The sequence below is a fragment of the Drosophila takahashii genome, chromosome 3R (assembly GCF_030179915.1).
Source record: "Drosophila takahashii strain IR98-3 E-12201 chromosome 3R, DtakHiC1v2, whole genome shotgun sequence".
Taxonomy (NCBI): domain Eukaryota; kingdom Metazoa; phylum Arthropoda; class Insecta; order Diptera; family Drosophilidae; genus Drosophila; species Drosophila takahashii.
In genome coordinates, this window is record NC_091681.1 from 25,028,562 (window position 1) to 25,044,406 (window position 15,845).

Sequence of the window (15,845 nt, forward strand, 5' to 3'; positions counted from 1 at the left end):
ACAACAAAATCCTAGAGCTTACGAAATCAAAACTATAGACTATTGATACTCTGCTTTTTAAAGAAAATTGTACTGCTTATATACTATTTAATACATCTAAAATTCCATTGGGTAAAAAAAATATTTTTTTAATAAATTATGATTTTTAAATCTTTTTTTAAGTTTTCGAAACACAGTGGCAAATCAACTTCTACTACTTTTTTGTGCTTGATTGGATGAATTGGCCTTTGGCACAGCCAATGAAATGATAGAGAAGCCAGAAATAAAATGGCGAAAAAAGCAGAATGTTTGCATGACTGCAGATGGTTGATGGGCAGCAGGGTTGGGGATTTCGTACTTGTTAAGAGGGGCCAAAAACACATGTTCTGGGGCTGCGGCCTAATTATGATGGACGGCAAACACTTTTGGTGTTCTGTGCTGGGCCCACTAATGAAGCCCTCCCAAGTGCGACAGATCAAACACACAGCACGCGCGCCGTCCAAGAATTATTTCGACTCTCCAAGGAACTCAGGCGGAAACAAAGCAAATAGTCAAAGGAGCGGAGGGAGGGGAGCTAGGAGAAGCAAGGAATCGTGTGGCATGTGGCATGTGGCATTGTCATTTGTCTTTGGCCTGTTGAGGATGTTGATCCCCCTTCCCTCCCTCACTCCCCCAAAGGAGCTTCCTGATTGCGTGTTGTCAGCACATTACCGCCAACATGTTCAACACATTAACGTTTGGCAAAAAGAGGGGTTAGGTTGGAGCTGAAGAATCTGGTGTATATAGGGTCCTCTATTTATTTAGTGCCGCATCACTTACTTTTCGGCCACTTTTGATGGCACATTTACAATTTTAGTAAAAATAAATAAGGGTCAAAAATAAATTGACCAGTAGAATAACAAAATCTTTGTACCTTTTCGTTTTAAAGATAAAATCCAACACCTGAGTTTAATTTTAGTGAAGTGAGATATAATTAATTTTAAATTAAAATATTACTTCTTTAAGTATCCCAGATATTTTAACTATCACTTCTCTTTAAGTAACTACAATGACGAACCAAAGAAATTCTCTTCTCTTCCTCACATACAATCCTTATTTACAAGGGCAAACCGAAATTCAACCGCAGCGTGTAAATTAAATTTCCCGCAAGGCAGAACGGTCAGCTAGCTTATAAATTTTCAATTGATGGGAATTCACTTTCTCCCCTTCTCCTTTCCCCCGCCAAGTTGTACCCAACTCCATCAATATTTAATTGAGCTTAACCTTTTTTCACTCACTCGCCGTTGACCGCAGGAGTTTCAACTTGAAGTTGCCAACAGTTTGAGTCCCCACTTCCTCGAAAAAGAACAACAAGAAGGGACAACTCAAATGAAACTTCAATTATTCCACGTAAAAAATAAGCAGCTGAAGGTGAGGAGTTTACTCATTTTCCTTTTTTTTTGGGTAAAAATGGTGGAGTTTTTCCTGACCATAAACTGTAACTAAAACAAGAACAGAACAAAAAGGAAGCGAATTTTTATTCACTTTGTTGTTTCGGCCTTGTCACGATTTTGTGTTTACAAAGAACCGGAGGTATATGGGAAATGCCCACCCGATTCTGTGGGTTGAATCTTTTCATTTTGCCGCCGTAGCGGCCACCTTTGTGCCGGCCATCCCCAAAATGCCCGTTTGCACTTATTTGTTTGGTGATTTGTTTGACTTGCGTGTCGATGATGACACAACACAAAACATCAGGAGCAGCGGCAACAGCAACGGCAATAAACAACAAAAGGAGCAACAAAAACGTTAAGTGAAATTTGTGCCACCCACAAAAAAAGAAAGGGGAAAAACCACCATCACCATCACCCACACCTTACATACAAACAAACAAAGAAACTTATAATAATCATAAAAAAGGCAGCAGAGCAGACGGCAGATGTCGCATTGCATACAAAAAGGCGCTGGGCCGAGGAAAATGGGTGGGAAAACGTGCGAAGAGAGGAAACAGCCAACTGACCGAAAGCGGAAATTGTTGCAAATGTCAGCAGCATTTTTTCTATATGCGTGTTTACAGACAGCCTTATTTATCGATGGCCAGAAAGTAGGGGTGGGAAATAAGGGAGCACATTTTATAGGAATTTTCACACAAAAACGAGAGATTGTAAAAGTCGATATAAACATGGTTTTTCAAAACGACATTTATTTAAAATACAAAATATAAATATTATTGCCACATGTTGTGAACATTAAATGTTTTTCACAAGGAATCTTGGATAAGTAATAAGCTTAAGTCAAACTCGCATCATCTTGAAACCCAGCTCAATTAAATCGTTATTCCCAAGAAAGAAAACCGACTGCGTGCCAAAAACGAAATCCATTTTTATTATGCTTTAATTACTTCTTTTTGCACTCTTCCCTCATTTATTTTCCTTTTTTTTTGGCTGGTCTGCTGATGGGGAATTCTCGTTTATGAGGCGTTTGCATGTTGTGTCGATTTGATGGCAACGCATAAACAAGAACACGAGACAGGGACAAAGAGCTGTATTTAGAGAGAGACAAAGCAGCGACTAATGAGTTTTAAGGGGCCAAGAGATGGGGCTCCCGGGTGCGATATTCCGGGCGTAATAAGCAGGGAAAACAAAAGGCGGAAAAGCAGCCGCAAAATGGTCAAATCCGAAAAGCAGCCTTGGCTCAGATCAGCTCGGGGAAAATGCGATTCCAGAAACAGTTAAAGGGAATATTAATGATGATGGCAGAAGCAACTCGGAGGAATTCGGAGGATTTCCCACTGGGGAGGCCAGCTGAACAAACATGGCCAAGAAAACTCTGCCGACCTGCACTGTTTGCCAGGGTTTATGACTGCACTTCCTTTTCTTCCTTTTTTTTCCATCAGCCATTTACCTTTCTCTCACTTTCTTCCCTTTCACCCCTCCCTTTGGCTCACGCATATATAGGTAATTAAGAATTATGGTCCTGGGAGTCGAGGCCGAACAGAACTTATTAATTTCTGCATTATTTAAGCGTGTAATTTATGTGTTCAGCTGGCATTTTTAATTGCATTACACGGCGGTAGGTTAATGCATGTTAAATGCATAATGAGCACCGCAAGCCGATAGGAAGAGCACAAGTGTCACACGAGGTGACGTTGCATGGCGTTTGTTTTATTAATTGAAGTTTAATCAGCGACAGCTGCCACAAGTCACGTTCCATTTTCCATTTCCCATTTCCCCCGGTTGGCTGGAAAAGGTCAAATTCAAATCCACTCACCGAGTTTTAAAGCTACTTTAACTGCTTCTCATAACAATTTCAAACTAACTTGAACTACTTATCCGGGATCTTGGATCCAACGACCCTTAGTTGAGTGCAGCTACTCTTCGATTCTTTTTATGTTGGCACCTCTAGTTTTACACAAATTATTTCCGATAACATCTTGAGAGCCCTGCCTCCTTTCGCTCCTTTCTTTTTGCTGGCCTCAACCTTTTAATAATTTCATTTAGCGCGAAATTGTCTTTAGCCAAATTGAATTAGGCCACCATACTCGTTCCCTGGCAGCCAGAAAGGCAACTTCATCGTTTTTTATCTTATAAAGTCTTTAGCTGCGCTGGAAGAAATATTTTGAGCTTTCAGAAGGTTTGAAAATTTAGAAATAGATTTATTTTATACAAAACCAATTTTGGAATATTTTTATGCACTTAAAAATTTGATATGATCTTCAAATTAATTTTTAATTTATGAAAAACCGTTTTCCAATTTTATACTGCTCCTTAGATATTATTAATTCTTTTCTATTTTCAGTGCAGCTAGGTCAGCTAAGCCCAACTTAAAGGTTGGCACTTGACTTGGCCTAATGGCGCTCAAGATGCTTCAAGGACTTGGCCGCAAAGTGGACATTGTTAAGGGAATGGTACCTGATTGGAAATGGAATTTGAAAGTGGCACAGACGGGTCCCGAAAACATTTGACCACGTAAAGCAATTTGCCAACTGCATCGATGTTAGCTTAAAAGCCTTGTCAAAAACAAAAACAAAAAAGGAAAGGCAAGGAAAAAGTAGGAAAAATCGGAAAACCCAACTCTTTGGCATTTCGAGGGGTTAGCGGAGAACGGAAAAGAGCAAGGACAAATAAAATGCAAATGTAAATAAGTAAATAAAATACATCCAGTTGGCATTTTGTTTGCAGGGGCGGGCTGAGAGTGTGAATACACCCTCCAAGGGGGCGTGAACTGTTTAGCCCGAATTCGTGGGCCCAAAAGGCACTAGCTTTCCCTTTCCTTCCCATGCATTTCTAGCCTCATTTCCACTCTCCTTATATATTTTTAGCCATAGCCATATTGTAGGTGAGCAACAGTTGCGGCAGGGAAACTGCAAACTTTGCCTTCTGTTTCGCTAGACAGCCTGACAGTCTGACGCGCGCCACCTAGTGGCCAAAACTCTCAACTTTGATATTCTTTTGGCCATTATTCTATTTGCAATTTTGCGCACAAACAGCGGCAAATAAATAAGCAAATTGAAAAAATGTGAAACAAAATAATGCCAACAAACTGGAAAACTGCAAAGCTGCCAGGGGAGTGTGTAGATGGTGGAAATGGCAGGCGGGGAAAGCTGGGAAGCCGGGAAGTTGGGAAGCTGAGGCAGCTACCATTTTGGCACATGGCAATTTCCGTTGAGTGCACATGACAAAAATGTGGAATGTGCATAAAAAGTGCCAGAAGTAGGGGGGCCAGGGGGCGAATTCCTTCAGCAAACTGGCAAAAAGTTAAAAGTTTAATTGTGCGCAACTTTGGGCAGGATGTGATGTCAACCCAGGCAACCGACCGGGCCAAAGGACATCTGTGACAACTTCTATTAAGTTTACTTTATATATATTCTCACATTTTGCATTTAAACAAAGCAGAGACGTGCTGCCACAAACTTGTTGGTGCAGTCGGAGCAGTTAGAGGGCCAAGTAGGTGGAATCTGGATGGGAGATGGGAACTGGGGACCAGGGGTCACTCGATTGCATCGCACACACTTTTATATGGCAGGTTGCGCACACTTGACTGCTCGATGGCCCCAGAAGTCGGCCACTTTGCATCAGTTTTAGGACTCTTGGGCAGGACTCTTCTGCTTCCTCATCCTTAAGAAGGAGTCCCTAAAATTTTACTGCGCAGTTAAACACGGGAAAAATAATAGTTGAATGAAATAGTAGAATTATGAGTTCAAATTAAATTTAAAATCAAAACTTTCGACCTAAAATCCAGGAAACCCTTCCACTGACTGCTGCGCTTTCTCCTGCCCCTTTCAAGATGTTGTTCTTAATCAAAATCCGATTTTTTCCGCAGTGAAGCTGTGGGAAGGAAACTGGCTTCCTGGCTCATAAAACGTTTAAATGAAAGAAAAGCAATATGTTGCCGCCTGCAGATGACAGGCAAACATTCGTGGCCAGGATGCATCGGGCGGGGATCTCGGATCTCGGATCCCGGGCTCCCCTGGCCCTCTGGCTTGAGGTCTCTGTAAAATATTTACCAACCATCAGCCGCTGTCATACTTTTTTAATTGACTTATCAATAATTCATGCAGCTCTCACACACAGGGACACACGTGAAGGAGCCGAAGAAGTGGGAGGACTGAGGACTGAGGACAGAGCCGAGAATGAATACTCATAAATACAAATGAAGTCAGATTGCAGTGTGAATGAATAGGACAGAGAGTGAGTAAGACAGAGAGATGGAGAGTGAGAGAAAAGGGAGATTGAGGGGTACGGAAAAGGTGAAATGCATTTACAACTCTTTTTCCAGGTCCAGGTCAACGACCATCAACCCCAAGCCATCTTTACTTTTTATCCCCTCGCACTGCAGCAAGATTGCCTTCGTTTACTTTTCGGCTTGATATTTATTTTGATTAATTTAAGTCTCCTAGTCGGTAATATTTTTCATTTTCATGTGCAGCTTTATCATCCTTCGCCCAGGATCTTTCTCGCCTTTATATCTTTTTTTTTTGGCCAAGACTGCAGTGGTGTAGGGTGAAATGCAAGTGGGGCCAAGTGAATTTCCGGAGGAGAGTTCCAGCAGTTAGGCTGCAAAAGGTCCTTAATACATTAGAGAGACTATCTCAGAGTATTTGAAATATGTTCTTGTTTAAATATGGTTTGATATTGGATTAGGTATAAGCTTAGATTTTAAAATATTTTTAAATATATTTTACCTACTCCAAATTTTATTTTAGGTTTTAAAATAATTCCTTTTCATGAACTTTTCCTTTTCCATTAACCTTTACCAAACTATTCACCAACCTGTGCGATAAAAAGGACTTCAATAAATTTCTCAAAATCACGCGCACATAAAAATCCATAATCGTAGTAGAGCCAAGAAAAGTAAAACAAAAGTAAGAACATTTTTTTTTGTTTTTATCAAGGATAAAATCAAATTTAACGCATCGCTTGGTAGTAGTGGTAGTGGTAGACCCCCTCTTTTTAGCCCCCCTTTTGTGTGCGTGTAAGGCCACGTACCCACTTGACATGAAGGCAGTGCAGCGGAGCGCAAAAAGGGCGGAGGACCCCACCCCATACAGGGTGGTTCAGTGGGGGGCTAGTGGGTTGGGTGGTTGGGCACGTGCCGCGCGGATTACGCGTGGCATGCTGCTGTGAAGAAATATGAAAGGAAAGCAGCGTGAAATATGTGTAGCATAAGACAAGGCGCATAATCAAAATGTAAGCAACAACAAAACATAGCAGCAGCAGTAGATGCACATGCCACTTACACAAGTGCAAAGGCGTCGCACCACCCCCACACCCTCCCCCACTTTTTTATGCCGGCTTCATAAAGCAGCAGGCTATCCCCCTTTTTGGCCAAAAACAAAGGGCGCCGAGCTAAAATCTTACGCCCGAGCTGTCAGTTGATGTAGCGCACCATTATTTCAGGGGATTCTAAAAGGAGGTGGTGCTTGTATATTGGGCCAGCACTGCACATATCGATCATGCTCTCTATTGCAGCTCAAAATCAGGCGAAAGTCTTTAAGTGCATCAAATGAAAGCGAGCGAATGAAAGGGATGTTTATCCAGTTTATGAACTCTCAAATAATTTTTATTTCAGCTCTATAAATCATTTTTATAAAGCGTTTAAAATGGAAAAGCTTATAATCAGTGTTTAAATGCTTTGGAAATATATATTAAAGTATATTAAAGTTATTTAGCAGTTCTTAATACTTTAAGCTGTCAAATTTTAAACTTTGCATTTCTTTAAAATCCAAACCCCCCAAGAAAATCCCCAGAATAATTTGCATGGACCTTGCTTATGTACATAAATGTAAATTTCAGCCCAAATTCTAGTACTCTACTTAGAGTTTCGGCTGGCCGGAAAAGTTTGCGCGACTCTCCACCCAATTTCGTGCCATATTTCAGTATGCAGGATTCGGATTCCGTATTCCATATTCCCCAAGCTGTCACTTTTGTCGCATTTCGCTGCTGGGCCAAACTCTTTTTCGTTCTCGCTGCCCAATGTTTCCCTTTCCCACTCTTATTTTGTATATCTTTCGGATAGAGAAATGGAAGCTGTCACTCACCTCTTCCTCATTGCTGGCCGTGTTCACCGAGTCCATGCTCTGCGAAAGTCCCAGCGGGGCTAGAGCCATCTGATTCTCCATTATGGGGCTGCTGTTGCTGTTGTTCAGGTTGTTGTTGCTGTCGCTAACGGCCGATGTTGCTGGCGTGCCAGTTGCTGTTGCTGTTGTTGCCGTAGCTGTTGCTGTGGGGGCGGCGCTGGTGACGCTGCCTGCCGGCGAGGGCGTGGTCGGCGCGGATGCGGTCGCGGAGTTGGACTCGTGCGAGTGCGATTCGTGGGCGGGACTGTCCGGCAAGCTGCCGCCGCTGGTCGGCACCGCAGCAACGGATGTTGCTACTGGCACAGCCGCTGATGTTGCTGCTGCCGAGCTGCAGTTGCTGTTGCTGCTGTGCTTGTTGCTGCTGCTGCTGGTGTTGCTCACAAGGATATGTTGCTGCTGCTGCTGCTGGGGAGCGTATCTGTGCAGCTGATAGCCGCCGTAGTGGGCCAGAGATTGCTGCTGTTGCTGCTGCTGGTGTTGCTGTTGCAGGTGTTGGTTGAGCAGAGCTGCTGCTGCCGCCTGGTTGAACTGGGCCAGTCGCTGTTGCTGCTGCGCCTGCTGCTGCTGCTGCGTCGAGGCCGCGACGGCGTAGGCAACTTGTTGCTGCTGCACTTGCTGCTGCTGCTGCTGCACCTGCTGCGCGTGCTGCTGCTGCTGGGCCTGCTGTTGCTGCTGCTGCTGGTGGTGGGCGGCAACGGCGGCCGCGAACTGTGTGGGATGGGCGAAGCTCAGCTGGTGGTGGTGCGGATGCGAGATCGGATGCGAGTGCGAGATCTGATGGGAGTGGGCGATCTGGTGGGTGTGGGCGATCGGGTGGCCTTTGACCGCGACGGGCACGGGCACGGAGACGGGCAGCGGTACGGAGACCGGAACGGGCACGGGAACGGTCACCGGCAGCACGGAGACGGCGGCGGCACACTGGCGCTTGGGCGACGGCGACAACACCTGTGGGGCACTTGCTGGCGTCTGCGGCAGCGTCGGCCTGCGTTTAATCGCAATCGACGAAATGGTGATGGCTTTTTCAAACACCGCCTGCTGGTTGTTGTTGTTCTGGTTGGCGCTGCTGATCTGATTGATCGATGGTAGGCTCGATGGGAGTGCGGTATTGCCGGATTGAAGGGCTATGGCTGCTGGTGTCGTCGGCCCTGCTGGCAACAGTTGCAGTTGCTGTTGCAGTTGCAGTTGCGGTTCGGCGGCTGCTGCAGCGGCGGCGGCGGTGGCGGCTATGAGCAGTTGATGATGGCTGCCCAACAGGTCCTGGTAGTTGGCTATTTTGACGAATCACGTTAACTGCAAGGATACGAGAAGAGGGAAAAGTTGATAAATACATTTCATTAAAATTAAATTAAATCTATTCTTATAAAATAGGGACCTTTACTATAATCAACATAATTAACCCTATAATTCAATTCGAAGAACATTTTTGTATGGCCATATGACACGGGCTTAAACTTAGAATATCTTACTGAAATTATTTTGTAAAAATTTCTCGAGAAGAAGTTTATTTTATGTATTAAATCATAAAATATAATTTTAATTTTTATATAAATTATTAAATTTATTTAAATTCAACCTTTTTGCTTTCCTATCATAATAAAAATTTCTCAATACGAATGAATGTTAGAATGCATTCACAAAAACATATTTCTTCGTTAGAGAAAGGCTAGAATTTCAAGCTATGAACACAAGTCAAATATTTGGCCGGCGTGTGAGTTATTGTTCTTTCGATATGCAAATAATATTTCGATATTGTCGAAATACTTTCGGGTTTATTTAACATAATGCAAATGTGTACACGAGAGGAAATGGGGAGCACGAAGGTCTTGAACAACACTGCATAAATCAAAAGCAAATATGACGGGAAATGTGTTCGATGGAGAGTGAGAAGAAAAAGCGGGTGACAAACATTGAGCTCCAAAATATACTGAGAATTACGAATATGGAAAGCTTTTCACCATACACTTCTAATAAATCCAATTTATTGAGCTAGTATTAAATGAAAAATGGTAATTAACCAAAAAACCACATTGAATCTCTCTACTTCGATCCCAAAAGATGTTCATTCAGCAGTTGTTTGTCCAAGCAATCTGCATTTTAGATTGCGTACGTTGGCAAATATGCAGAGAATGTAAATAGAGTGGGTCATTCCTCGGGAAACACAGACTGCTCTTGTTGTTTCTTGCAGTGTAGCACACACTCACTTATTCTTATCATAGTGAGACATCAGCAGCAACAACAACAACAGCAACAACAAGGCCAGCTGCCGGCAACTCCATTGCGTAGTTGGGTTCTGGGTACGAAAAAAATTTAAATACACAGAGGCAACAGCAGCAAAATGGGAATAACAGCAACCGCAAGGCAAACAAACAAACAGAAACCCAGATACACAGGGTACGACGAGTAGACTATCCAGAATTCACTTGAGAGCGGAGGGGAAACAACTTGAAAATTGAGCTGACAACAAACCGAAATTGTATTACAAACGCTTGCTTGAGCTGGCAAAAATATGCACATAACTAAAGTTCAGATCTCGAAGATATGTTTCGGGATCTCAATATGCATATGGATGTGATTGTGAATGTGAGTTTATGTGTAAATATATGCGGGACCGAGAACAAACAAGGCTTTGAATGCGGATTATAATGGAGCAAGGACAACCCCCATTCCATATCTCCTCACTTCGACGCCTGTGTGAATTGTATCTACGTGAAATGTATCTATTCAGCTCGCTTTTCCCGATACCACACACTTTGCATATGACAAATTATGCAGACGATAAACCAACTTCTAAGACTTCATCAGCTCTGAGGAGGAGGAAGTTGATTCGAGACCTAATACGAATTTAATATGACCCCCACCAATCAGCGAACAATCGGTGATTTGGTGGGATGGCGGCACCACTAATCCTGTGTGATTAATAATTGATCGAAAAATAACCAAACCAACCGCACTATGAATATATTATACACAATGGAGCCGAGTTATGTGTGGGTATACTTAAAACTGTGCATCAATATCGAGTGGCGTGAGATTTATGGCCAAAAATTGCGGACACATTGCGATTAATGAGCGGCCAAACAGGCGTATGCGCAATGGCCAGAAAACATGCGAAATATATCACATCTACTTATAGTCAGCATTTATGGACTCGAATATAAATGAAATTGATTTCCGTTAGGGCAATTAATTAATTTTCCGAACTGGCAATAACAACTTGTTGCCGTAATTTGCCTGATCAGATAATGCGATACCGTGTGTATAATAGAATGGAATTTTTCCCAAAAGAGCCGGGGCTTTGATTTAGAATTCTCTCTATCTCCCCATCTCTTCATCTCCCTTTCCTGCTGAAATCTGAATTTTCAATGCACTTTTGCAGCAATAAATAAGTGACTAACACTCACAAGGTATTGTTTACATAAGCAGCAGCAGCAACAATAACGCTACAAATTCTAACAAAATACAATGGAAAAGGGCGGGGAAAATCGGAGGAGGGGGCTTTGCATGGAAGCCAGAGAGTAACAATAATGACGCTGACTATCTACCATTTTGTTGTTGCTGCTGTAGCTTTGGCTGCTTTGTGTGTCTGTCTATTCCAATGCCATGGAAATTAGTCGGTAGAAATGTGTAAAAAAAGTGTACAGAAAAGGTCGGAGCACAAAACAGCGAGTCATAAATATTGCTAATGAATTTCCCGCACGCTTTGCTAAACAACAACACCCAGCCAAACCGAACCGAATCGAGTCGCTCTTTTTAACTATGCTGGAACGGAAGTTGGGAGCGGGAGCATTTGTTGTTTTGGCATAAAATAAATATAATTAAATGTAATTTTTATAATGACAAATGCTTTGTTGTCTGTGGCGCGCCCTCTGGGCAATTATTGCCGAGCTCTGAGCTCTCACAAAAACTGAAACCGAAACGAAATCAAATCAAAAATTGTGTATCCCAAAAGACCGCAGCGAAATCTAGAGCAGCTCGACAGCTTAGGCTTACAGATCAATTTTGATGATGGCCGTTGAAAATCTGAAATCTTATTCAGCCCGCTGGCAAAGTCGATTTGCCTGCTGTTCGCTCGATTAGCTTGGCAATTGGATAAAGGCCCAGTCGAGTCTTCCCTTCTCCGCCGAATCGAGTCGAGATCCATTGTAAAAGATGGCAGCACACACACAAGCGGGCTAATAGATGCACGCCCACGATCCTCAGGGGCATTATGATGATGATGATCGGCTCACAAACGAGTTTTGCCATAAAAATAAAGATGATTTTGGCCAGATCACTTGTCAGCAACTGAAATCACAATTAGCATTGCTAATGCGTGAGGATAGTAGACAAAGCCCAAAGTACTCGGATCTGTAAGTGCGCTGCAAGTATCTGCAGCTCCCACGTGATCCGCTTTTTGTTTTTAAATAGATGTTCTCTAGATTCGTAGATTGTTGCGCATTCCGCTCGTTGACAGCACTTGGGATATACGAATTGATATAGATACATGCAAATGTATCGTGTTTCGTGTCAAATGCCCAAATTTGTCAACAGTTCCCCCATAATGATGATGATAGAGGTGGCTATTACTATGGAAGAGCCCGGAATTGGATGAGCTGACACGCCTAGTGGCACTCGAATGGCAATTCGTCTCCGTAGGCCAAGTGGTTCTGGCCATAAAATGGGAAAAATACACATCCACTGTCATTGTTATTGCTATTGCCCTGCACTCGCCATGCGACTCGGTCGGCAGTTGCATAATTAATATTTAATAAGCCGAGTCAAGAGCATTGCCAAAAGTTTTCTCGAGTGAAATATTCCGTTTCTCAGGCTTTGCCTTCTCCTTTTTATGTTACCTCTTCTTTAAATACTTGTCTACATTCGCAAATTTGATGAACTCCTTAGTTTTCGGGTTGATTAGCTATTATAATAAGTGATTTCGAGTAATTTTTTTTTAAAAAATTGGAATGGCAAATACATTAAATATGTGGATCCATCTATTATACATTCTATTACATAATAGTCTGTAACTTAAAATCATTGTCTACCCGGTTTGGCATTTAATTTCCACTTCCTCGCTTAGTTCGACTTTTGTAAGTTGGCTAATTCATACTTGGTTCTTTCCAAGGTTACTTCTGCAGGGCATGATAAGTTCGGCTTGCCTTAAAAGTTCTCCCACCCGAATGTTTGTTTTCGTTTTCAACTTTTCCCCCGCCAAAGAGACAGAGACTGAGAGGAAGTCTCGGTTTTGGCTCGTTGCGATGCTTATGTGCCGCATATATTATGATGCTCGAGCAACATTTTTTATAACTTGGCATGCTCCAATTCTTTGGCGCAAGAGCCCGGCTCATGCCTCACGGCAGCCCGTCTCTCTATTTGCCATCGGCTGGGGGGAAAACTTGAGGATGAACCATTCCGAATGTGTGCGCAAGTATCTACGAGATAGTTTGTTCTGGCCAACTTTTTTTCCGCCTTGCCTTTGGCTTCGAATCTCTCTGTATCTCTGTGTAGACATGAATACGAAAAAGAAGAGTGTGCTTCCTTCGTTTTTCTGAAAATTACAAAATCCATTAAGTTGCTTGCACGCAACTTAAACATAAATCCATCATACACCATGTGGCACACATACAGAGCGAGGCAAGGACAAGTTGCAAGTGGTGGGAGGGTGGGTGGTATAGTAATCTATGTAGTATAGGTAGCATATAGCATGCACCAGCCACGCCCACTAATGTGCCGCCCCTGCTGCGCTGCTGATTCGGCTGCTTTTATTATCCACGCCATATTTAATGCACAAACATTCAGACACTCGAGTAGGTAAGTAGGTTGGGCCCCGTCTACATCAACGTCTATATCTTTGGCTCTGCACCGTGCACCCTCCTCCTTCCCTTTCCTTTTCCTTTTCTTCAGCCAGGCTTTCAATTTAATTTCCTTGCCCGACTTGACTTGACTTGAGTCTGAGTCTGTCTGACTGACGAACTTTGTGCTTACACTTTTCTCCAGTTCCCCTCGATACTTTCCAATTTGCCTTCAATGGAAGCGAAACCACCTCTTCGCCTCCCTCTTCGATGGGATGTGTATCTTTTGGCTGATAGCTGGAGATACCATAAATCATAGAACCGATTACGCCAAATTGCAAACGTTAATGTAATAAAACCTCGGACCCAAAAATTGCCAGCGGAGAAAGAGCGAGCGATGTGGGAAAAGTGGGGCCCACGTCTTGGGAGAATTGAGCGGAGAAAGACGGCAAGACAATAGACACGCTCTGTGTGTGAGTGAGCTTTAGTCTGCAGAATCTAGTTCAAAAGTTCAAGCGAAAAAGCGGAGATTGAAAGACACCAGAAGACACGATCGCAGAGAAAGGGAGTTCGGAATGAGATGGCTCTTTTTTTCGGGGGGGCTACTGTTTTGAGACCCACTTCTGGGTATTTATAGCACGGTCCAGCAATGAGCTAGCCGCTCTTTGTGGTTTCGAGACTGTTTCCAGCCGGCTAGCAGTCACTATTTACCATTTACCAGTCGCCACAATCAAAGCGTAATGCCAACTTGGCCAGAAGACCGCAAATCAAACGCCAGGCATCAATGTGCATCAATGATTTTCGTTCGTGTCGGTGACAAGTACTATATGCAAAGTACGAAACAATACGGTACGATTAAGGTGAGGAACTCAACTCAGGGTTGAAGGCAATTTTGTAACCGCACCAAACGAACGAAACTGGAGCCGATGACAAATGCCCTGACGCCTGACAAATGCCATTGTCGTCGTCTCCATCATCATCAATGTCGTCGAGATGCCTCCCATTTTCCACCCACCACCCACTGGCCCTTTTGTGGCCGCAATCTCGGGCGCTTCCATTAGCATTCGCAATTAATTTCCATCTGTGCTGAATTTTTACAAATTTCTAAGCCAGCCCAGGGAAAAGCAAAGCCATGAAATGCGGAAAAAATCCAACACAAATCGCTAGGGAAAAATCTCTAAGCTCTCTCGGATGTACATATAACTTTATATGTCCCCCTATATACACATTTTTTTTTTTCTGTTATTGTTCCACCAACTGAGGCTAATTAACATTAATTTTGCATAATTAAAGCGGGCAGAGAGCGACAGAAGCTGAAAAACAATAGAAAAAGAGACCGAAAATAGTTGGGAGGTCCGGAAAATCTCCATGCGATCCCCGGATTGACTGTTAGTGGGTCAGTGTCAAGGGTTTCCCTTGAGAGGCGAAACAGGGAAAAGCTTTCCGGCCAGCTCAATTTATATTAATTTCTGCTGCGAGGAGATGAAGAGATAAGCCCTCATTTGATTACTCAATTATTGTGCATAAATTAAGAGTATTGTCTTTTGGCTTCTAACCGTTGGCCTTTGGCAAATCCCTGGCAGACCGCAAAAATCTATGAAAAGCCAAGACGATTTGTGGTTAATGTTTGACTAAGAAAATGGTGAGGTTGCGGTCAAAATAATAGAAATCTGGCTAGTCGAGATTTATTTAAAGGTTAAAGAACAGTTTGAAACTTGAAGTAATTATAGTATTTTAAGAAAAATATATATTTTTTCTGTGGAAATTGTGGAATTGGAAAGTTCGAAAATAGATATTAAATGGGAGCTGATAGTATTATCTTGGCCGCAACTGTATGAAAATGTGCCTACATCTAGCTACTTCCGCTTGGCCATTCAGCTGAGTACTCTCCTCTGTGCATTTCTGAAATTGCCTCGAATTAAGCGCAAAGTGCGTGTGCGTCTTCAACTGTTTGCTGCTCTTTCTTTTTCATAAATTGCGCTTTGTTTATTATGCCGCCCCCTTTGCAGCCCACCCCTTCATGCCGCCATTCATTGCTGACCCGGCTGGGAATGATGTCATTAATTAATGTGAATGAGTTCAGTATGATGTCAATTAGCTGCGGAAAGCGCACTTGGAGGCAGGGCAGCTGAAGCTGAAGCTGAAGCATCGGCTCAGCAGGCAAAGTGCATTGGATAATTTGTTATTGGACAGAAAACCACCCACACACACTGGGGCACCACCACAAAAAATAAAAACACAGACAGACACACTGGCGACTCAAACAATTCCGGAAGGTCTGAAGATCCCATTCTTTTTCCCCCCTCGATTATCATAAGCAGCTGGTCTGAAAAAGAAGCTGAAAGCTTTATCTTCGGCAGGCAGAAAACTTTGGCCAAAAGTACTTAACAATAGTTAAGACCCACTCGGAACAGCCACTAAAAAAAACGAAGGCTGGCATAATCATTAAAACTCGACTCCCAATGGAAAAAGCCGAGACCAGAAATATAATAACACTAAGTAAATGCAATAAAATGAAAATCCAACTGGGGAAATTTCGC

At 42.9% G+C, this 15,845-nt stretch overlaps 1 protein-coding gene across 1 annotated transcript in view; it reads right to left on the minus strand.

Moving 5' to 3' along the window:
- The window catches only part of cpo (couch potato), a gene marked incomplete at its 5' end in the record, with an annotated part of 55,413 nt that extends 46,598 nt beyond the window's left edge, over positions 1 to 8,815 (minus strand). The window contains 1 exon segment of the mRNA XM_017148094.3: positions 7,496 to 8,815. Coding sequence (XP_017003583.2) covers positions 7,496 to 8,815 — 1,320 coding nt within the window.
- Between the last annotated feature and the right edge of the window lie 7,030 nt (positions 8,816 to 15,845).